Here is a 24,059-nt window from a genome sequence, read left to right on the forward strand (position 1 = left end):
TTTCTCCCATTCTAGCGTTAATCATCAATCAAAGATGCGAAAATAAAATCTGGTGACCCTAGTTGACCTGTTTACTACAGAGGCAAGCCAAATCACATTGATTCCGTTAAATGCAGATTGAGGCTAAATTTGATGGAATATTTATTTCATTCTTTTTTTAACGATACTATCTGCGAATCGGTATTTTCGTAAGTGCATTAAAAACATTAATTTCGTATATACCTAGATACAAAATTGACTTAATCGCAACGTTCAATGGAAGACTGTTAATTTTATGGCTTGAATAAAGAATAACAATAATTAATGTTCTATAAGTAACTTTTTGAGTCGAATAAATTATTCACACTCCATAAAAAATATATACCGAAGTGTTTCATTCTCTCGCCTTTTTCCTACTCCTGCGACGACGTAGATTTTTCACCGGTGCGACTTCTTTTAAAATCCGTCAAATATAAAAAAGATAGCGATAACATGGATAGCTGCATTTGAAGTTCAATAGTCCTTCAAAAAATTTTTCCTTCTTTCTTTGGTCCCTATCTTCCTTTCCTTTCCGTTACTCCGTTCTGCCGGGTCAAATATCGATTCTAACATTTCCAGTCGATCTTTTACTCTCCAGTTTCAAATTTCTAAACAACCATTTTTACAACATTTTTCATTCTCCTTTCTCTTTGTTAACTCTTTCAAAAGGATATAAATGTATGAGACACTATAGGTTTTATGATGTCTGTCTTTAAAGGATTTACAATCTATAAAAAAATAAAAAGTGTAAAACTCAAAAATAAACATTTGATCTGCGAAACAAACGCAAGAATATTCATAAAATTCATTCTTTGCAATTGAACTTTCTCGACGCATCCGACACCCGATCGAAACTTTTTGAGAATTCCTCGCGATAGCTGAAAGCTTTTTTTCTCTCAAATTTAATCATGGTAAGAAGAAAGTGCTTGAAAGTTTAATTGAGCAACTTTGAATTGCTGTCTTTAATTATAATTTCTCTTAATATGTATTCGCTTACACTATGATAATTAACAAACATGTTTACATTTATTCGATTTAATCAAGCTTTCATCTAATTAAATACGAATCTAATTTAATGATGTTTTTATTTTCATAAATTTATACAACGTACTATATAGATCCGCCATTAGCATTCTCTTTCAATGACAATTTTTTGTGGTACAAATCAAATAAATTTTTTATCAGCAAAAATTTAACGATTTATTTAAATATTATATTTAACGTTGGAAATTAGGACGCTCATGTCTCTTTCTTTACTCTTGGACAGTATTAAAAGTAAAAAAATATAAGTAGATAATGACATCTTTCTTGATTAATACGAGATTAAACTCTTTTAACTCAATAAACTTTTTAACGCATATTTAATTCATATAGTTTACTTGTCGAGACACCTAACATTGATGTAATATTACGCCATCCCTATAGGATATTAAATATTTCCCTAAAAAATAGTTCGCTTTAATTTTTTTCAAAAATTATAAATTCAACTTAGTATACAAATTCAATCTAATTCAAGTTGCGCAATTAAAAATTGTCACACGAATGATTTCCCAGTACATAAATTTTTTTTAAACCATCACGATCGAACGTAAACGCGACCCCGTGTCTGCTAGTCGTCATTAAAAAACACGTGGCCCTTCGAAAACACTGGCCCCTCTGTTTCTCCGCGGCGCCCTTTACTCCGCGCGTTACTTTTGAAGAGACGACGATGCGCGACGTATTAATTGCCTCCTTTTAGTATCCCATGCCGTCGTACGTACGGGCCATTCATCTCAGACGCGCAATACGGAATAAACCGATTTCTTAATCGCGCAAGGCGGATAATTCGTCACTTGTTGGTAACATCAATCGGAGGCGACTATTAATAGCACATGAAATCCTCAGAAAAAAACCCAAGTCGATAATTCTTACTGCGAATAGCTCGCAGCTGGTTTACAAAGTGATTTCTAGTAAATAAATTCAATCCTGGAGGTAATAAATATCTTTCACAAATAAATTAATTTTCATTGAAAAAATATATACAAAATAAATATATATATATTTTTTTTATATACAAAAATATGTTACTTTAAATTATATATATATGATAGCAATAATAAAGTTAAATTAAGTAATTTATTTAAATAAATTATGTTATACGAAACAAACGAGAGACACTTCTGTTTATATCTCACTGTATATACAGAAAGTTTCAATACTTCCTAAATTTTCTTTAATCCAGAAAATAAAGCGTACTAGTATTTTATTATTCTTTCTTACATACGCATGTGTGTATAAAATAATTTTAAAAATATATAAGTTTTTACATATTTTTACAAAATACATATTTTACAAAGATCAAGAATAAAGAGTCCAGAGAAAATACGAAAAGTTTATTAGATTGAAATAGAATTAACGCCTCAATTATTTCGTACATAACCAATTCGATTACTTAAAATTGAATTTTATAATTCAACTTCAATGCAATATTCAAGTTCCTTTTAATCCATAGAATCAAAATAAATGTGTTAAAGTGAACGACAGTCGCTTCGTATCGCGCCGCGCCTGACGAACCGCGCCTTCGGCCCGGTGACTGTTTCGCGCCAAAAGATGCAAGGAAAATCCCCGAAAATCCTCACCTGTCGCTACGGCGTGGATCAACGAGGTACGAAAGCGGATAATTATGATCGATGACGAGGACGGAGATCTCCCTTAAGCACGGCTCCCAGGGCCACGGTCACGTACGCGACTTACAACGTGCTCTACGTACGTCCGCCTCTCGTACCTGACGATCCCCTCCCCGCCCCTCCGCCATCCCCTCCTGCCCGAGAACGTCCCGCGCGCGGTTCCCATATCACCGATGCAGAAATTCAAATTCGCTGTCATTAATAAAAATTAAAGAGACATCAAGAGCTGGTCTACTAGACCGGGTCACCCGGCGTCTCCTCGGCCGTCCTGCGTGCGTGTCTGCGCGTGTATACGTGCGTTTTTTCGGGGTGGAGCCGCGTTGTGTTGTAGGGATCTACGGGGCCCACGGGCCAGCCACTTTTATCTTACCTGCCACGGCACAATAGCGTGAGACTATGGACCCTTTGTTACTCGGTATTCACGATGATCTGCATACGCGCCTCTACGGTACAGCTTGGGGCGCGGCCACCCCGTGCTCGTCGAAAAACTATATGCGGTTTTTTCATCCAGATCGGTTCCGGGAGCGGGCACCCGGGACGCCGCCGTTCGCAGCGTCTTCGCCGGAAGCACCCGACGCTGTTTTTTTTTCCTCCCTGATGAGAACGGGTGCTAATTTTTTTTTTTTTTTTTTTCTTTAACCCTTTAACGGTGCACCCTCGCGGAAAACGGTACATTCTCGCGATGGATTCTTAGTCACGTCTCTCTCGGGGCACGATCCTCTACAAAAAAAAAACGCAGCCGCGACTTTCTTTTACCGTTACTTCTAAACGTAGTCGGCACGGTAACGTTAAGAATTCCTCGCGAATACCTTTAACGAAAAGTTAAATGTACGTTCTTTACGCCAAATTTCCTTAACTCTTCTGGAAGTACATCCAATATGTTTCTACAATAATTGAAAGTAAAATTAATTATATTATTTGCCACAACGCGCGGGAGATGTAAATTTAAGCGTGTAAAAATAAAAAGGGTCGTGCGTCACATAAGAATGAAATTTTTGCGAGTGTACTTTTACAAGAAAAACAGTCACACGGACTGCAAATTCATTGCGAGCTCCGACAAAGCGCGGTGTGAAGGATTAAGAGTCGCAGGAAACGTTTCCACGTGGATGAGCAAGGATATAAACGGCGAACGAGTGAGGACCGGTACGCCGAAAACTACGGGAAAAAGGACGGCCATAATTTTATCCTGGGCCCAAATGTTATGACACCGCCGCCAAAAAGGACTCGGCTTTAGACCGATGCATGAATTGCGACTCAGCTTTGTTTCCATTCTATAACGGAACATATTCTCAATACTATACGAAGAAATGATTGTTAAGGAGCAAGGTTTGCTGTCGATGACGCGGCAAATGCAAAATTAACCGAGAAGTCTGAAACCCCCAAAAATATGACCTGCCATACTTGTTTTTAGACATATGCTACGTGTAACACCTTGTTTTTCGATCCGAGTTTTACATAATAAGGAATACAAAGTACATATCCAATCTAATTAATTCTTACATATAATTAATCTGTAAAACAAAATAAAACTTTAATAATTAATAAATATCGAGTGCTTTTCTTAGTTAATAAACAATATATTGATAATGATATTAGATTAAAATGATATTAGATAATCTGTTGGTAAAAGTAATAATACTGCTTAATTAGAAAAATGATATAATCAGTGAAAAATTGCACAAGAGTCAAATGATAATCTACGTTCTTATACGCAATATAAAATCTATTCTGCGTGAAACAGATGCTAAAGCACGGATATAAAAAATTGCATCGGAATATCGTCGTACGATGACGCGATATAAATTGCCTCGTCGTGAAACTTTCGTTTCACCATTTCATTTTGTTCAATGCGAGGTGAACGTTAGTCCCGTCGCCTTTTTTTTTTTCTTCCCGTCGCGGCACGTTGCCCCAGAAATTCATTAGCCAATCGGAGACACGGCTTCGTCATCCGGCGGCATTCTGCGCGCAGAGATGGAAAAAAAAAGTTTTATTTCGACATCGGTCCCTTAACGAACGGTCCTGGTACACTAGACCGAGACAATAAACCGCGCCTTATTTCTCCCCGCTCCTTTTTTTTTGTCTCTCGCCGAACGGAGACAAAAATCCCGTTGCGCACGATTTGCATGCCGGCTGTCGTTGCCGTGTCGAAGGTGCACATGCAGAAAAAGCCGATCGAAGAAGTAAAAAAATGTCGGCAGGGGTTGCGGGAACCATTATTTTAATTTTCGTGCTGCTACCGTGTCGAGGGGACAAATATGACGCGAGAGAAAGAGAAAGAGAGAGAAAGGAGAAAGAGGACGACGCGCGAGGGGACTTTCGCGGGGGCAGGGGGGGGGGAAGGTGAAGGATAGTTACGAAGAAGGGAAAAGAAAGGGATGGATGAGTCCTCCTTTGCATAATCTTCGTCAGGGGTGGTGTTCCGCGCGAGGCCGAGGACTCTCGCGGCAAAGAACGATTCCTGCAGTTGCTATTTCCGAAAGCGGGATAGAGGAAGGGGTGGGGAGGGGGGAGGGGATACAAGAGAGCGCGCGCGGCCAAAGGTGTTTTGCATCTCGCCGAATAAAATGATGATGCGGGACCCGACGAGGATGAGGTGCGCCCCTCTTCTTCGCCGTGAAGAAATTACCCTAAAGAACGCCTCTAAGCGTTTTAAGGGATTATGGTCGGGCAGGCGTAAAAAAGCCCGGAAAAAGGGGTTGACCACCCGCTGGGCAAAACCGACGACAGATTACAACCTCCGAAAACGTGTTACCGATTTTCGCACATGACGCGGCATTGCGCCAACATACCGCCACCGTGGCGTCTTCTTCACCCGGCGTTCCTTTCACCCCTTAGCTCCCGACGGTTAGCATTGCCGGAGCGTGGACATTTCTTTCAAAGGACTGCGATTTCTTTTTTGCAATAAATCCAATGGCTATCAGGTCCATCTTTGTTACGAGCAAGAAATTAATTTAAGATTTTTAGTAAAATGTATGACGGTTGAATTGCGACCGGCAATCCGTTGGTTACAAGTCGTTCACCGAGATAACGCGATCATCTTCTCGAGGGACGCAGCTCTCCAAGGGGCGCAGGCTCTTCCTCGCCCGTATGCATCGTATGCAGATTGGCCGATTGTCTTGTACGCTCATTCTTTTTTCTTCTCTCCCAAACTATCGCCCCCCCCCCTACCCTACGAGAGGGACTTTTACGGACGGTGTTCCGTGAGAATGCCGGAGACATTAGCATGCCGCGGATTATTTAAATCGTCCCCCCGTTGTCGTAGTTCCTTGTTTTTTCCCCGAGGCCTTCGCGATAGACCCATGGCGTGGGTCCCGCGGGCACCCATAACCATAGACAAAAACCGGGTGAGCCTTCAACGGAAGAAGAAGAAGAGAAAGGGAGAGAGAGAGAGAGAGAGACAAAGAAAAAGAGAAAGGATAAACGAGGCTTCGGGATAACTCTTCCGCGTGCTGCAGGTTCTACGACCGATAAAGAGCGTCCTCGAGATGTCTGCCGCTTCTATTCACATTCAAATCCGGTCCTTTTCACACCGTACGAAGATAGAAGGCGCACCCTAATTTCTTGTCTTAGAAAAACAAACGAGTCCTCTGTGATCGAGGATTCTCCGTGATCTCGCCCCGGTAATGGGAGCGCAGCTATAATAATGACGCGAGTGACATAATTGCAGACGCTGATTCTACCGAATGAAGCGTGTAAAAAGTGCAAGTATTTCAGAAACTATACATATAAGCTTGAAAAATATAAGATTAAAAAGCTCTTTCCTCGCACAACTTAAAAATCATACTCTGATATCAGACACTCTTTCGTTAATCCTCTCTTAAATTACGCCATAAATGAACTGCTGAAACCTGATTAACGCAAGAAAAACGCCGTGTAACCACCACTATCGATTCAAATGAGCAACTACTTTTTTCCCCATTCGTCCTCTCTCCTCACTTATTCATTCCCTTTCGCACGAATGCGCATACATGGTTTTTTGCCCCTCTTCACCGAAAGTCTTTTTTTCGCGCTTCCGTCTATTTGTTTTCTTTCTTTCTCTCTCTCTCTCTCTCTCTTTCTTTTTTTTTATCTTGAGGTGAAAACCGACGAAAGAACACCGCTATGTAAAGCGATCTTCAGCCCTTTTTGGCGCCCTTTTTCGCCGTCGTTTTTCGAGTCGTTTGTATCCCATCCTGCTTCTCACCCCCGTCGCTTCCATTTCGATTTTACTACTTCACCCTTTTCCGACTCTCTCGCGCTCATTGTCTCTTCCTCTCTTGACGGTCTCCTCTAATCCAGTCTCGTCTAAATTATGCAGGATTCTCATCCGGAGATAGCACGCGAAAGGGTGGAGGGAAAAAAAAAAACAAAATCAAAACAGGGTAGCGTATTCCGTCCCGCTGACACCGCGCATTAAAAAAAGAAGAAAAAAAAAAGAAAGAGAGAATGTCGGACGGGAATTTTTTTTCTACTATTTCCGAAGCTTTGGTGCCGTTGCACCACTGCGCATTTAACGGTGTCTCTCTTCCGGTCATATTTAATTCAGGCAACGTTCCTTCTCCTCTTCCTTATTTCCCTTCTACTCCTCTCTAACCGTCTCTTTCTTTTGAATTTTTTGTCGTTGATTTTTTTGTCGCCACTGTAGCTTTCGTCGAATCCGCGAGAAACACAAAGGATATAGAGGAATAAATTCAAAACTCGATAGTACTTGTTAAACGTTACGATTTTTTTCAAAAGAGTAATTAGAAAAATCTCTCTTTCCCCATTATAGCAAATCCCATTATTAACCAATTATATAAGATCTTACGATACATTTTCTGATATTAAAAAAAATGCTATGTTTATACCAACGTTATTCGTTATTGTTTCTTTTACATTTACAAGTGTTTGCTTTTATATATTTTACTGAAATTACTTTATTTTTCTCGGAATTACTGAGATTGCTCTATTCAATCATTAGCCAAGCAACATCACCTTCGATAACAATGTACAATAAAATTTATCATTTGCAAAAAATGTAACAAAATAAAATAAATTTATAGTTATCAATGACTTTTCGACATGATTTTTAATATGTACAGCAAATCGAGTGGATGCAATAAGAGCGTACTCACGTCACTGGAAAGGCCATTGTTCCACGGGTAAGGCGGTTGAGGTGGGGATTGTTGTTGATGGTGAACACCGACACCAGTGGCGGAATGCGGATTGTGAATGTGCTCCGCCATAACACTGACCCAATGGGCCAGTCCGCCACCACCGGTGGTCGCAGGGCCAGTACCTGGTCCAGTTCCACCCGTTCCTCCGCCACCTCCGCCGCCGCCGCCGCCACCTTCTTCGCCACCCTCCGACCACGCAAATGAGTTTTTCTATAAAAAGAAAAAAATACCAATTCGTTAAAAAAAAACCTACATGAATTTGATATAACACAATTAATTTTAATTCTTTTATAAATTTTTTTCAAAATGTTAAGTGTATTCTTTACAAAAAACATCAGATTAAATGCATTACCATGTTTTTTTATCATAATACTTTCCTACATCTAGAATCATTTATAACAATGAATATCTGTGTTATCTACATACACAGGATAAATTAAGATATGATGGCCAATGGCTTCTCCATTAATTGCTAAATAATGTTCTTGTAATTATTTTTAAAGATAATTAATATTTATTGTAGCTTATGTGCATATGCTATTCAAAATAACAATACTGTGGATATTACATCACGTTTTTAGTTTTAATTGCCTGCAAAGTTTTTCATATGTTCATTAAAAATTGCCATAACGTCAAATAAATTACAGTTGGGCTGCCACAATGAATGTTAGACACATAACGAAAGTATGTAAATTGTAATGTACGATTACCTTTATTTCTTTTTTTATTTTTTTAAAAACGACCATCTTTCTCTCAGTTTGGGTAAAGATGGCCCATGACTTTTTTCGGGGTAGGTATTAATGTGTATATTTTATTTAAAAAACCGAGAATTAAGTGCGCACCTGATATTATAATTTTGTATGTCATAGATATTTTTTTACTACTGACATTGAGTTAAATAAATGCTAAATTTATATGAACATTTATTATTAAAAATGTTTAAATATAAAATTAAATGTGATGATATGTAGCAATAAAATTAAATATGTAAAATTATAAATTTTTTATTATTTTGTAAATGTTAAGTACATAAAATATGTATGGCCAACTGTCCTATAATATTATGGCCATTTTTTCCCTAAAAGTTGTGAAAGGTGGCCAATGTTTGTGTTTCAATATTTTTATAATATAAAATTTTCATTAAATATTTTCTCTTTAATGTCGATAGTTTTACATACTTTAAGCTTCAATAAAGCAATATACCAAACGTCATTAAAAAATAAAAAACAAAAGTATGTTTTTTGCAATTTAAAAAACTATAGCCATCATATCCGAATTTACCTTACATACACAAACACACACACACACATGTACGTAAATATTCAAAATTATAAAGATAATTAACTTAAAATTTTTGCATCATTTCCAGAAATGTTAAGATTGCGTTAAATATAATTGATATTATATGAGTTGACTTTTTCAACTTAATAGAAAATCTTAGATTGTGAAAGACTGGGCAAATTTTCATGCATATTATATATAATGACGGTGATTATTAAACTCGTTCATTCTTGTCTGTGACTGGCGAGGAAACATTAGGTATTCATGATCGAGTACGCGAGAAGAGTTAGCCATTAATAAATTGATCGATGAATCGGCTAGTATTAAGTCGGAAAATATATTTCAGTCAAAATACCTAAACTCATAATATGAAAACACATTTTCAGCTTATAATTCCCATGATACTATAAATTAAGCGCCGTCAAGTACACAATTAAATGAATACAACAAAATTTATGTATATTATATTCAATTGCTTACAGGCGTTACCTTGAAACTTAAACTCTTACAAATATATAAGAAAATATAATAGTCCCACAGCCCACAGATTATTTTGTACGTGTATAACGATCAACACATTTACAAATTCGAGTGTAATTATACCGATCTGCAGCGCTATCGACCGCAAGAGACGTCGTAAGAAATTCATAGCCCCAGACAAAGAAGAGAAAACGTACGTCGGACGATAGCCAATCAATACGTCGACGAATGCAGGAGCGATGAGCACCAGGCGGTTATAAAAGTAGATGCAACTGAAATCATCTTTTGCTGCTGGGATACTCTCGCGATTCTACTTCGCGATATCGGCTCCATTATTATCCGTTTCCGTTCGAATGGAAAATTTCATCGAATAAAATTACGTTACAATTCAGTAATATCATTAGCACCCATTTCCCGTATTAAATATGTGCAATCTCCCTCATAAGTACAAATGCCGTCCCGTTCGTCCTCGACGGATTAAAAACGAGATCTTCTATCTTTTAGAATATTTTTAAATATAAATTACAATCAATTACAATTTTAGAGCAGTGTTCGAGTTTTATGGATAAACATACCTTCTGTTTCTTTAATATTTATAATGACGTTCTATATTACATCTCCGTGTTCTGCTTACCACACTCTCTCTCTCTCTCTCTCTCTCTCTCTCTCTCTCTCTCTCTCTCTCTCTCTCTCCCCCTCCCCCCTTTCTTTCATCTCCCCCCCTCTCTCTCTCTTTCTCCTTTAAATCTCCAATAAAATATACATATTCATACTTTTTAAATGACCTCCGAATAATCGGGTTTTAATTCTTCTATCTTCTATCTCTTTTCTCGCGAAGTAAAATCTCGGCCCTCCGTGGCATAGCAAACTAATCGGAGTAAATCGTTAATTAAGGGGGGACTTTGGACTGAAGTCGCTAATTGTTCGCGCAGCGGTGCATCGTGAGAAAAACGTGTTACGAATTGTGAGCGTGATTATTAGTTTCTCGAATAGCCATCCCCCCAGAGCTTACCAGGGGTATTATTTCTTAAGGGAGTCTCAAAGGGGGATGATGCGTTTCATTATTGCGACTAACTTAATTACACGTTCTCGGGCACGCAATACGATGCCCGTAACATTCTTCTCTCTAGGCTTAATATAAGCTCCAGATATCATAAAATCCAGTTTGAGAACTAATTAATTCGCTTTAGATACTAATAAAAGGTTTCAGCAATAGATAATATAAACGCGATAAAAACAATAGTAAACGCGTTCGTTATCACTTTATCGTTAAGCCATAAGCCGGAAATATTTGACTTTAATTTTTCCATACTCTTAAAAAATAGGCAATGGTCAATTAAATCAATGTAATTTCTCTTCGTAATAATAAAAAAATAACAAAATTATTTATTAGTAAAAAAACTGTAACCCATAATAAAATTCGTTGTCATAAATAAAATAATCGATTAAATAAAGAATTGATTCTTATGAAGGGTATTGCGAAAACGATAGGAAACTCTGTACAATTGAAACGAAACAAACACGCAGGTGCATGTTTATGGATTTAGGTCAGGAATCGTCGTAGCTTCGACTAAAGCGAGCCAAAACCATAATCGTGCCAAGAAAAGTTCCTTCACGGTGGCAACTCGAGCAAAAGCAAAAGGAAGCAACAGGAAATAGCCAAAAGCGCGCTACTATTGCAGTAAATTAATAAATTATAACAGAAAGAAGTTCGAGTATTAATCAAGATACATTTTTAAAAAGTTAATTAAATTTTCTTTCTTTAAAATAATAAAAATATATAAACTTTATCTTTTTAAAATCTTAAACAGGAAAAAACAGTATAATAAGTAGCAATTATTGTTAATGATATTAAACGTTTAATTAATTTTCAAGTAAAAAATTCATTTTAACTGAATTGCTGAAGTTCACACAGTCATTTCAATTTATTTTAAAAATTCATTAGGCTACTCCAAGAGTGAGACGTTCTAATTAATTGCTACATTTTCTCTCTTGTGCGCAATTTTTTTAAAAATTACTCACCGATCTCTTTTCCAGTTTTACACAATTGCGTAAATATGCAAATAAAATTACAAAACCATTACACTCTAGATCAGAAATCAAGGCAAACCGGTTCCGAATGTGATAGAACATCATTGGAGCTAACCGAGGCAAAACATATCGGGGAAACATTTAAAGAGCTAACAAGAAAACGGAGTATTGTACGAGTAAACGAAATCTCAACTCGGCCTCCTGTTTTATGCCCTCGTTACGCGAAAACTCGCCGCCGCTAACTATGCTCTAACTTTTTAACTGACAACTTATACCGGCGACGAACGCCATCCACGTTAGAACGCACTTTATCTCGCAAACAGTTTCGCCGACCTGTCAACCGGCCTTTAACTCTTCGCTAACTATCCCCACGATCCTTGGCGACATCGTCTACGTCCTCCCACTTGATACTTGGCGCTTCTCCACTTCCGCTTATATGCTCCTAATATACCACTATGCTCACGTGATGTTCGTTAAACTGCGCGATATAGCAACTTTTCAAGGAAAAACTGCAAGAAATTCTATTTTCCGTTCTAATGAAGACGTATTATTATTTAATTTCAGTACTTAGAATCCAGAAGAAATAAAAATAAACGAAAATATGTAAATAATTTTTTAATTTTATATTTTGTAAAATCAGAATTTATCATACCGTCCTCCTTACTTGGAATCTAACAGCGCATTTTTTACCTTCTATATACGTATTAATTAATCTAAATATATAAGATGAAAAAATTGATAATTCGCATAGCGTAACCGCAAACCATTGTAAAAAGAAAACTTGAATGCTGCCGAAGCAGCAGTAACAGAAATACAACAAACAACGATAATACAGAGAGATTTCTCAGCGGGCCGAGTCTAACCTCGTCGTGATCTTCCCGATGAAGGGCCAAGTTCCTCGGAAAGGCGGGCACGCTGCTGACGGTCAAGCCCTTCAAGTCCTTTAACTCCTTCAGTGCACCGAGCGCGTTTAAGTTGTCCTTCAGGGATGCCAGATTGAAGTTAATTCCCTGCTCTTTGAAATTGAGATGCCTGTTGAGCACGGTTTTGCCTAACGCGCTCGCCAGCAAGCTACTGTACAGCTCGTTGCGTAGGATAAACTTTCTTTCGGCGCTATCGTCCTTGCTCGACACGTCGTTAGAGGAATCCGAGTCCACCTCGACGGAAGAGTTCGAGACGACACTCATCGTGGACATTTTAGCCGTTCTCGTTACACTGTTCCGACGCAGTGAAAAATATCTTTTCTAGCTTTCGAACGAACGCACGAAAAGCACCCCCTTTTCTCTTTGGTCTCCTGCAAATTTCACTTATCGCCTCTCTTCATTTCAACGAGGGTGAGTTTCAAAATCGTAAGGACCTAGTAAAATACCTGTACATGTGTTCCTTGTATATGTATATAGGAATATATAATTAAATAGGTTATTCTTAAATTGTGTGTATATATATATATATATATATTTATTTGTTTGTTTATATATATATTTCGTAATCCTTCTATTTATTTTATTTAGTTACTTCGTACTCGGTTAAGAGGATAAAAACACCGCGCGGCGTGCGCGGTCTGTGAAATTGCTTCAAGAGCCCACGTGGCACATTAATATACGGTTAAAAACTGCTTAAAGAGCTGCAAGGTCGGTTTCCGAAGTCGAGCGTGTCCATCCGCAGGTTCCATGCTGTCTCAAAAGAAAAACAGATAGATTCCCTTGCGCGCACCGTGGTTCTGTGCGCGGGGCAGGATAGAAGGAAAACGTGTCTCCTCGACGTGTCTCGTCTTCGTACGCGCCTCGAGTCTCCTGCTTTTTTATTGCCTGTTGGCGTAATCGGACGCCATAAGACACAAGTACGTTGCTTATTTATTCCACCTTCCGCCACTCGTCTCGGCAGAGAAGGCGCTCTTCGCCGTTGTACAATTAATCTCTAGCGGTATTATTATTATTATTATACTATCACTATGATTGTTAGCGGACTAGTATCAAGGACTAAAGCGCTCCTTATCCTCCACCTGCTCTCCACCGCTTCGGTCACACTCTCGTAATCTCGAACGCGGTCGTAATCAATACGGCCGAGGAGGAGGTTTTCGTTTCCTTTGTATATCTAAATTTATATTATTAGTGCGCGCCGCGTGTTTCGTGACCGGCGCGAATTCGAAGGAAAAAGGACCGCGTTGCATTTAGGAACTTTTGCGCGCGCAGCTCATTACGCATGGCCGCGGGCTTTCTAATTGGCTGGTTAATTAGCGCGGGAGGCTCCATTCTCGTCGCAGACACGAGGTTTCGACGTGCGTCATCTCGATCTTCCTTACGCTTTAGCGCTTTCTTAACCTCTTCACACCCTCTCTTTCCGCCTCCCTTACTTCTCTAAATCTCGCTCCCTTAATTTTCTAAACTTTGGGCTAAAACACGTGAAAAATAGGAACTTTGGTTGATCGTCTGGGATCTCTCCCGTTTCCGTGACATTAACATCGATGCTGCTTCCTCTTCGTTAAGATTTGTCCCTCAATGAGAACATGCAGCATCCTCCCCGAACTCGCCTTCCTCCACCTGGTCGGATCTCTCCGTCGCCAGGAAGAAGAGGAGGAAGAGGAAGCACTGAAAGGAGCAGAAACATCTTCCTCGGTGGCGCGAAGTGGCATCGAGTAACAACACCCCTTAAGCCTCCGTTATTTCCGGCGGCGTCATCCTCGTGGTGTATTCATAGAACTCGTTCAGGAGGCCGCGCGGCCCCCCTCTCTTCATCATCGGCGTGAATGACGCGACTGTCGTCGAGCCGAGTGTAGCCGATGGGCACCGACGGGCCCTCGCGCTCAAGGCCCGATTCGACGGGCCCTACCGGGGCCCCTTCGTGAATCGCGGACGACGCGTATACGACTCGCTCGCCTCGCACGGTGGTGGGGGTAAACGTTCGGTCAGTCGGGCTCGAGCCTTGGTTGAGCGCGGATAATTTCTTTTTCTACGTTACACGTGCGTGTTATCTTGCTTCATTAGAGTAACGTGTAACGGGGAGAGCGGCTTTCGCGACGACCGCGCGACGTACACTCGCCGGTAACCGCCGTTCGCTTCCTTCCGCCTTTGCGGAACCGCGCGCTGGCTCGAGAAGGGGGTCGGCCTCTCGAATCCCAGTTTCTTATGTGAGCGCGACCGCGCGACTGGTTGATGCAGTCCGCGGCGGAGCATAAGGAAGCGGAAGCTCGGCGCTCTCTTTCTCCGTCCTTCTCTCCCTTTCTATCCTTCCTACTCCTACCGCCGTCTCCTTCCTCCTCAGTCTCTCTTTCTCGCGCTTGAGGCCAAGGAAAGGCGCGCACGCTTCGCCGTGGCCGCCGGCGTCGTCGACGTCGTCGTCGTCGTCGTCGTCGTCGTCGTCGTAGTCGTCGTCGTAGTAGCCTCCGTCTTTTACTTCCTTTTCCTCTCTCTACTCCTCTGCCTTCACACTCCCACTTACCCTCTCTGTCTGTCTTATTCTTTTCCACCTCCTCTCTCTTTCTCTCTCTCTCTCTCACTCTCTCCGTCGGTCTCGCGGACGCGCGGCGCCGCGGCGCGGTAAGAAGTGGTAGATGGAAGTAAGAAGGAGAAGGAAACAGAAGGAATAAGAAAAAGAAAGAAAGTATGAGAGACAGAGAAAATCTCGAATGTGGAGGAGGAGGGCGAAGATGTGGGGAAAAGGAAGCACAAGGGGTAGGAGCAAGAAGGGGGTAGAGAGACGTAGCCCGCGAAGAAACAGATAAATATAGATATTTTTCCTTCGGCCGGCCACCTGAGGAGGGGGTGCAAGTAAGAGGGTGATGGAGACGGTCCGAAGAGTGGGAGCGAAGGCGGCAAGGAAGTAGAAGGGGAGGTGGGGGAGTGTGTTGCACGCTCGCTTCCCGCCCCCCAACCGAATTGGAAAAATGGAAATAATAAGAGTCGCCTCCTAGGGGGTTGCATGGCGCGCTGCACGAGAGTTTGGAGTCGGTGGCGAGGGCGTCGGGGCGGTGAGAGAGGTACGACGGTGGAAGTGGGTGGACGGGGTGGTAGGAATTGTGCGCAGTGCAGCATGCGCTCTGACGACCAGAAAGCACACATCCAGGAATCGATGTGTGCGAGTGTCACGTGTGTTCGGAGCGGGGAGAGGAGGCGGGGGGGAGGACAGAAGTAGGGGGGCGGTTTGGAAGATCGCCGTGTGTACACGCGCGTATTTGGCGAAGAATATTTTGACGAGTGTGTCAAAGGCAACATGGCTACTGTTAAGTAGCAAAACTTTCTGACGGTTCCATGCGTGAAGTAGCCATAGTCCTCGAGGGAAATGACAAATAATGGTACTTAATTGTACGCTAATTCACATAGAGTTGCGGTTTACATAGAGATTATTTATCTCTAGAGGGAATGCGAAGAAATGTTTAAAAAGTCTCTTTATAGCTGTAGATGTAATCGCACCAATTTCAACGATGACGATTCGAATAAATACTTTCACTCGTTCGAAGTGCAATCGCGGGCATTTCATGTACTATTTATACACGGAAGACGGAAAGTAGAACGATAATTCAATTCGATTAATTCCATCTCAAGCTTATTGAAAAGAACCGTGAAAGAGGGATGTCGTAACGAAGAAAAGTTCAGCGAAACATCAGCTAATAGTCTGATCACTTTCAGTGGGTCTCGAGTTATACACGCTCGTTACGATCGATCGGCGTAAAAGATTCAGACCCATCCAGCCCAGAACATGGAATAATCGGCGCCGCAAATACACCTTAGCCTCGTTTTACGGGGACGCTCGCGAAATAACCGACGACGACGGGGCGGGCCGCCGCGGGCGCGGGTACAGCGAGACGCGCTTTCTTCTCGAGTGGCATCAGATCAGCTTTTCGGGTTAGCTTGATACATACGATGCGGAAGAACGTCCGGAAAAAGAGAGGGAGAAAGTGAGAAAACGTGACTCCCCGGCGCTCCCGGAGATTCATTCTGTCCTTCACCGAGGAATATAATCGGGACGAAAGCACCAGCAGCAAGAGCACGCGGGAAAGAGGAGAGCCTCCGACGTGCCTCTAATGCTTCTAACGGTGCATCCCTAATTACCATTGTGCCATTGGTATGCAGATAGCCTCGCACTACTGAAGAACCCTTTCTTCCTTCCGCTCTAAATAGCCCGATGAGGGCGCCGAGAGTGCCACCCTTTTCCCCCATTGCGGTGTGCCAGGACGCGTACAATATTATTTGTGTTTTGGTTTTTCGGGGCGGAGCGAGCCGGGAGAGAGAGAGAGAGAGAAGTGTTTTCATCGGTGCAGCACAATCGCCCGTCCGCTCGGAAAGCTCGTCTCTTTCTCTCTGCCTTCGATTTCTCATGCTTCCTCGGCATTTTATCCACCGAAAAACGGTCGTTCCTCCTATTCAGAGCGCTCGGAGAGTATTATCTGTTATTACGCTCGTCACGCATACGAGTGTGTGTCTGCCATTCGCGTGAGAAGTCACCCTTTGAAGTACTCGAAATAGTACAAACTCTCTCTCTTTCTATATATCTTCTGTCACGATTCTACCATTGCTCACGAGGCAAAGTACGCTATTACTTCCAAATAATGTCATCACAGTTAAATGGACTTTGAAAACTTCGTATCGTCTCGATTTGCTTATTGAAAATTGTGTCACGACTGAATGACTTCTTAAGCCTGCAATACGAGTCGGAATTATACTAAAGGGTTTTTTTTTTTTAAATTACACAAATTTCTAAAATTACACGCTTCTCGACAAAACCCGCGTGCAATTGAGAATTCGACGAGAAGGGAGGTTCACATTGAATCCGTAGCAACGAAACGCCGCACGTTCACTCTGCTCGAGGGACAACGTGCTTCGCGATGGACGCGAGGAAGCGGAGTCACGAGAAGACCGCGGGGGGAAAGGAAGGGGGGGGGGAGGAGCAACGAAAATTAAAGAAGCGCTAAGCCGGGCGCTAAACCGAAGAACCACTTGTTGAGCAGCTTGCGGTGGCAGCACGCCGGTTAGAGGAAGATCGGAGCGACTCGGAAACGAGAGCAGAGAAGGGAAAGAGGCCGTGGATGCGACGGGGGGTAGGGTGTACGGATATGCAGATGAGGGGCGGCCGCCCCCGTGTAACTAACTTCTAACTTTCGCGTAACGGCCGGCGGCGGCGGCGGCGGCCTTCCGCCAGTTTTACACCGACAGCGCTCTCGCGTACGGCGACGAGTTTTCGCATCCCACCCTCCCGCGCGTTTCCCTCGCGCGCCCTTGTAAAATTAGATCCCTGCTCCCAGCACCGAGCAGCCCGCCAATCTGAATCTCTCAACCCTTGACTTTTCAGTGGGCGACGCTTCGTTTCAATCGCTCGAAAACTTGCAAAAAGTCTCAGACGAATCTGACCGAGGAATGTTATCCATTTTCTACGGGTTTTTACTTCGCGGTGAAATATGAAAATGCGAGCAGATGTACAGAAGGGGGATAGTAATTCACTTGCTACTTGAACGTTATTTAATAGACCACTAATTTGCGATGTATACGATAATCTACATGATACATTGTGGTAAAAGTATTTTAATATTATAGTGTTGCTTTAGATTACAGATGATGATAAAAAAAAGTGGTATTTTTAACTCCGATTAAGATAACATTTGATGAATGAAACAAAAGTGCATAGAGGACGTTATAATTAATTGTTGACGTTTATATTTATATGCTTATCATGTTATTCAATAAATAAAAGAATTGTGCAATCACATTAGTACATAAACTCTCTTTAAAAAGTAAAGCAATGAATACCTTTAATTACAATCTTGCAACCATCGTCAACAAACATATATTCTTATATCCACAGAACATTTTTAATTAAAAAAAAATTATCAATTAACGTCACTTTACGACGTAACGCCGAAATACGCCTTCTTCATTCCCGAGAATAGAGCGAAGAAAACCGCAGGACAACGGAACGCCGCAGTACTTTTCCATTTCTGGACGTTTTTCCGTTCGCCGGCCCGTCGAAAAAAGCCAAAGAGAAGGATGCCTGGCGCCGGGACGCCGGCGACGACGAGTCTCGACCCAGATATCGCGTCGTCGTCGTCGTCGTCGTCGTCGTCGTTGCCGTCGTCGTCGCCGTCGTCCACGAGGGTGGAAAGACGACGTCGTCTCCTCCGCGGCTCCCGCTTTCTTTTCTTATTTTTCTCTTTTGCTCTCCCATCGCGAACGAATCCTCCCTCCAGCACAACCCGGTTGAGGTAGGTTTTTCCATCCTTCCTATCTAGCGTCGCCCTACGAGCGTCGGTTTCGCGCACACATTGAACGGCGCTTCTGTCCGGCGCGCGCGACGTCTACACTGGAAACGATCCCCGTAAGGATCCCCGCGCGACCCTCGTGACAAACGAGTACGCTTATCTTATGAGTCACTCGTGAATCGCTCTTATTTTTAAGTTAACACGAACAAAAAGCGATACGGGAACAATCGAGAATTTGATTCGTTGTGGATGTCCACATATTCTCGTACATTAATTTTTGTTATAACCTCGACCTGCAATTACCGTCCTGTCTTTTGCTTCGAACTTAGAAAGACATCTCTTGGTCATTTCACTTATTGTTTTAATGTTTTTTATTAAAATACTTAATCTGTATAACAATCTTTATCCAATAGATAATTTTTTACGTTAAATTTAACGTAATACTGATCGCTGTAAGCTCCATAATTTAGAATAAAAATCATCCCCCTAATCAGAATTTACTTAAAGTTGATAAAGTTAAATATTTTTCAAAAAAATGTGCTCCTAATTTTTCATAATGTATCTAGAAATTTTCTGACAATTAACTCGTACGTCGAAACAATGCGTTGGCCATTATGTTATGAACGTTGCTTTAAGACGGCACATTATTTGCACGCACCGCATCATTACTGCTGGTGTAAGCTGCACACGCATAAAATAATAAATTAAGTCGACTGATATGATCAGGGAGTAGCGCGATTGGTCGCTGCTGCCGGGACCCTCCTTTATTTTTTTTTATCGCACCACAGAAATCTCCGTAGTGCCGGCCATAAGGGCTTCTACGGTACGGCCATTTTGAATTATTAATATCTATACATCGTATTATAAATAGAAGTCAAGTTGGCGGCCAGGTACGATATCATTCAAAGAATAATCTCATCTGTTTTCCTAATTAATGTATTAATCTTAAAACATTTCAAATTGATCACACATTTGATACAATATTATGTGCCTCATAGTTGCAATCTTATAATCAAATTTCAATAACGTGACAATTATTAACGATATAATTGCCTTTGATATTCAAAACAATGCCTGATATTATATTACGAGATTGTAAGAAATTAAAAAAAGTTGCTCAATTAAAACCAACCGTGCGAGAGCAAAAAATCATTTATGCAACGAAAGCAATATTATGTAATAAGTAAAATTGAAAAATCCGTTCAAAGATTGAACGCTCGCAATTGGTTTTGAGTAAACGCTCAACGGAGTGTTGCCATTAACTCAATTTTATGATTATAAATGTTCTTTTTATATCAACGTCTAAGAATTCTCAATTCGAAAGAATTTAAATCGGATCAAGCGGAGGAGAAGAGCATTCAATGACAGATCGACAAAGTTTCTCGCTGTAATTTTGACGTAACATACACCTAACGTAAAATGCGCGCTGGCATGCGAAAAAAATCGCGAAGCGCTATATCGACATCCGAGAATTATAAGCCGATATAAGCCGAGACAGAGAGGTTGATCCCCGAGATTTGGACGCTGAGACGGGATCCTGAGTAAACATCGACGATCGGGATGCGTATCAGTTTATGTGGGCTAAATTGTTTAAGGGTCGGTGTGTCCTTAAGCTAAGGCAAAAGGTTGTCTGGGGCGGCGTCTAGCCGTGTCTATCGATTATCCCCCGTCCTTGTCTGTCCCCTCCGATATCTTACCGTCCCTCTTCCATCGCCCCACCTTGTCAACCGACTATAGCTATACATTTCCATCCTTTTTCCTCTGCTTTTTCCAACATGTCTCTCTCTCTCTCTCTCTCTCTCTCTCTCTTGTTCGCTCGCTCGCTCGCTCTCGCTCTGTCTATTCCTTTCTTTCTCTTTCTCACTCTTTCTTTCTGGTTTCCCTACTCCGTCGCGTCGCCACCACGTCCTCCACGGTGCTCCTGACCTGTCGCAAACCACCTACGCGTTTACGCACGGCACTTGGACCCTTCTTATGACGACGACACACTCGATCTCAGCTGTAAAGGGTGACCTCAAATCGTCAACGTTTAATGTTAATTCTGTAATTGTGGCTAACCAATCTTTTATCAATAAGATACGAGCTAACGATGTAATTGCACGATATATTGTTAAATAGATGTCATTCGAGTTATTATTTCTTTATATACTTCAGGATAAAAAGAAGATATTAAAATTTATAAGAGAGAGAACAATTCATCGATTAGTTTTAAAAAGATATAGAACAGCTTTCCTTTTTTTTTAATTTACAAAACTCTTGTTTCAAAGTAATTTATAATAATCTTCAGCAATAATATAAAAGTATTTGATATATATTGCGAAATATACACATTTCAAAAGTTAAAAACATTATATAATCTGAGAATATTGACAGATTGTCAATATAGAGAATATTGATGAGACTGTCATCCCGCTGGCCACGCCACATATCACCATCTCAATAAATAAGGCTACATTTCGATTCGCATACTGATGTCGGAGAGTTGTCAAGTCTCAGAAAGTTGTCAGTCTGCGATTGTAAAATCGCGATTGAGGATATGTTCGATTCCACGCTTATGCAAGAAAAAAAGGTTATACAGAAAAGTTATAACTAGAGTTAAAATATACCATAGCACGTAACAAAATACATCACGCATCCAGCTGTTGGTGCATCTTGAAACGGTTAGAGCAACGCTTCGCTGCTGACTACTTGGGATTTTATTCATCGCATAATGCGTCACGAGTCGTTTGCAATGTATCGCAAAAGGCATCGTGAAACGCAAAACGCAACGTAAGAATGAGATGGCACGCGGGACATAAAGCAGGGCATATTTCATGTGTCGCTATGTAAGAAGGTACAAAGGAGTAGCGAATCTTTTTAACGAAACTTGAGGCATGATTGAAAATCGCGAAAGTTGTGAAAGCATGCCGCGATATTTTTTCTTCCTCCGCGTTTTTATTGTCGCATTGTCTGTCGCGTTATTTTAATCACGTCCTCGCGACGGCAATGGATATGACGCACGTTCAATGAGGGAAGAAGAGAATAACTTAAAAAAAAAAAAAACTTTCATCATTGTAACTGCAACTGTGTGTAATCTCGAAGCTCCGCTACACGCAATTACCAATATATTCAAGATTTATTTAAAAAATTGAATAAATTTACACAAAATCGCACAAGATATTGAATAAAATGTTAAAATTCTTCCCTACCCTCCCAGAAAAATTCTATCAAGATATTGCCATCTGAATTAAATTGTCGAAGTGAAACGATCGATAACGTAGATATCTCAAACTATTATTCGAACTGTCCGGTCAGAAATTAATTGGATCTTCCAAGTAGATCTATTACCGTATTATGTCGCGCGTGTAAAACTTGTATTTGAGTACAAAATCGCGTGACTAAAAACAGAAACGGGAGAGATCGTCACCTGTAATAATTCTTAGGGGGCAAACGTACTATGCGTATTAGGGATGTATTAGCGGACGTACCAAGTGACGATTGGCGATACACGCGCGCGCGTGTGTGTGACGGACAGGTCGTGACCTAGGCCGTCTTGAAGGGCAGACATTTTTTAATCGATAACCAGCCCCTCCCCCCTCCTCCCCTTTCCCCCGTGACGACCGACACCCCCGAAGGTAGCAGAGGGTGATGAGGTCGCTGACTAAAGGGAAGGCCGAAGGGGGTGAAGAGAAAGGAGAGAAAGAGAGAGAGAGAGAGAGAGAGAGAGACCGCGACGGTCGTGGAGGCGTACTGACGCGCTGTACTTCGGTGCTCTCACACCACCAGCCTAAATAAAGGCCCATCCCTTAAAGCGGATCGGCTGGAAAACATTGGTTAAAGGGGATGGAGCGCCGAAAGTGGCCTCCTCCTTCGGCCTGGGGTTGAACGGGTGAGATTGGCAAAATACGCCGGTCGCACCTATTAGTCACGATAATGGGGCGCTGTTAATAATAGCGTCGAGACGGAGAAAGTTCTTCGGCGATGCGGAGACACAGTTTCAGCCGGGGGTTAAACACGGCGAAATCGCGAGAACGCGCAAGTAGGTTGCATCAAGTATTCAGTACACGATTAATCTTTCGTGAATTGAAGTGAAAATAAGAATTTCTGTACGTAATATACTTGTTTACATGTAAGAAACATTCAGAAATTAAATATCAATGCATATACAATACATTTAATTTACGTACAATAAATATCGCAGTTCTTCTCTATTACTTTATTAGTTTTAAATAAATTTAAATTAAAACAATTAAAACTTTATGACTAGCTGAACCCATTGGTAATTTAAAAACATTTCGCGATGCCTTTAATATTTCACGCTAAGCTTTCGAACGTTTGAATACGCGTTCCCATTCGATACTCGAAACACCTCGAGACTTTTGAGAAACCATCGGCATTGATTCTCGCCGCATAATCTCGCCCTTCGACACGCCTCGAGTTTCGTTCAGTTGCGTCGGACTGCGTAATAACAAAATGAAAGAAAAAAAGGAACAAAAAAAGCAATAAAGGAACGAGAACTCGGGACGAAACGGCAAAATATTGTTTTTCCATTCTTCTCGCGGGCGACGATGGCGAGACGAGGTGCAAGCAGTGTTTTCAGAAAAAATACACCACCCTTCGGCGGCCACCCCCGCTCGCGGCATGTCGATCTGTATTTTTTCCACCCCTGTCCTCCTCCTCCTCTTCCTCTTCCTCCTGCCGTGTCGTTATATCTTGCTCCCTATGGCAAACGCAGGGCTTGCAAATTTCGAAATGAAAACATCAGCCGAAAGTAAAACCAAACTTGTTTTGCGCCTTTTTGCAGTGGCAAAACAAGGCAGGTGTAAAACTACAATAAAAACTCTAGTGCGGGGATGGAAAATAACGTTTCATCAATCACATCGCTATTTCTCTGTTTGTTATATTGCATTCTGAAAATTTATCACGGAATCTGCACCGAAGTCAATGCTGATCGTTTGTGTTAAAAAAATTTTTCAATTTTTTAAATTAAAACATTTTCAATCCATTGTACGCCGTTCAATCTATTAAAACCAAATGTACCATTCCTATCGTTACTACTAATGAAGTATATTATATATTATGCATACTTTTTCAAAGGCATCAAAATATGATTAAATTTCCCATAAATACACTTCGTAGAGAGAAGTTTAATAATAAACTTTCCTCCATGTGAAAAATTCTGATCACTTTACACGAAACAATTTGCAAATAATTCTTGCAAAGCGTACAAGCCAAGGTTTTAATCGATAACTTCTCTCTGCGGCATTCGCCTCTTTGTTA

At 41.3% G+C, this 24,059-nt stretch overlaps 1 protein-coding gene across 3 annotated transcripts in view; it reads right to left on the reverse strand.

The window, feature by feature from the left end:
- LOC105836319 (zinc finger protein rotund) overlaps window positions 1–24,059 on the reverse strand; it is a 161,433-nt gene that overhangs the window by 96,811 nt on the left and 40,563 nt on the right. For 2 of the 3 annotated variants that reach the window (XM_036289098.1, XM_028190516.2), the window contains exons 1-2: window positions 12,475–15,168; window positions 7,778–8,029 (exon numbers count right to left, since the gene is read on the reverse strand). In XM_036289098.1, coding sequence (XP_036144991.1) covers window positions 7,778–8,029; window positions 12,475–12,807 — 585 coding nt within the window. In that variant the 5' untranslated portion in view covers window positions 12,808–15,168. Of the gene's footprint in view, window positions 1–7,777; window positions 8,030–12,474; window positions 15,169–24,059 lie in introns of those variants that run through there. The other variant, XM_036289099.1, reaches the window with a different exon arrangement.

Source organism: Monomorium pharaonis, chromosome 6 (assembly GCF_013373865.1).
Source record: "Monomorium pharaonis isolate MP-MQ-018 chromosome 6, ASM1337386v2, whole genome shotgun sequence".
In the NCBI taxonomy this organism is placed as follows: domain Eukaryota; kingdom Metazoa; phylum Arthropoda; class Insecta; order Hymenoptera; family Formicidae; genus Monomorium; species Monomorium pharaonis.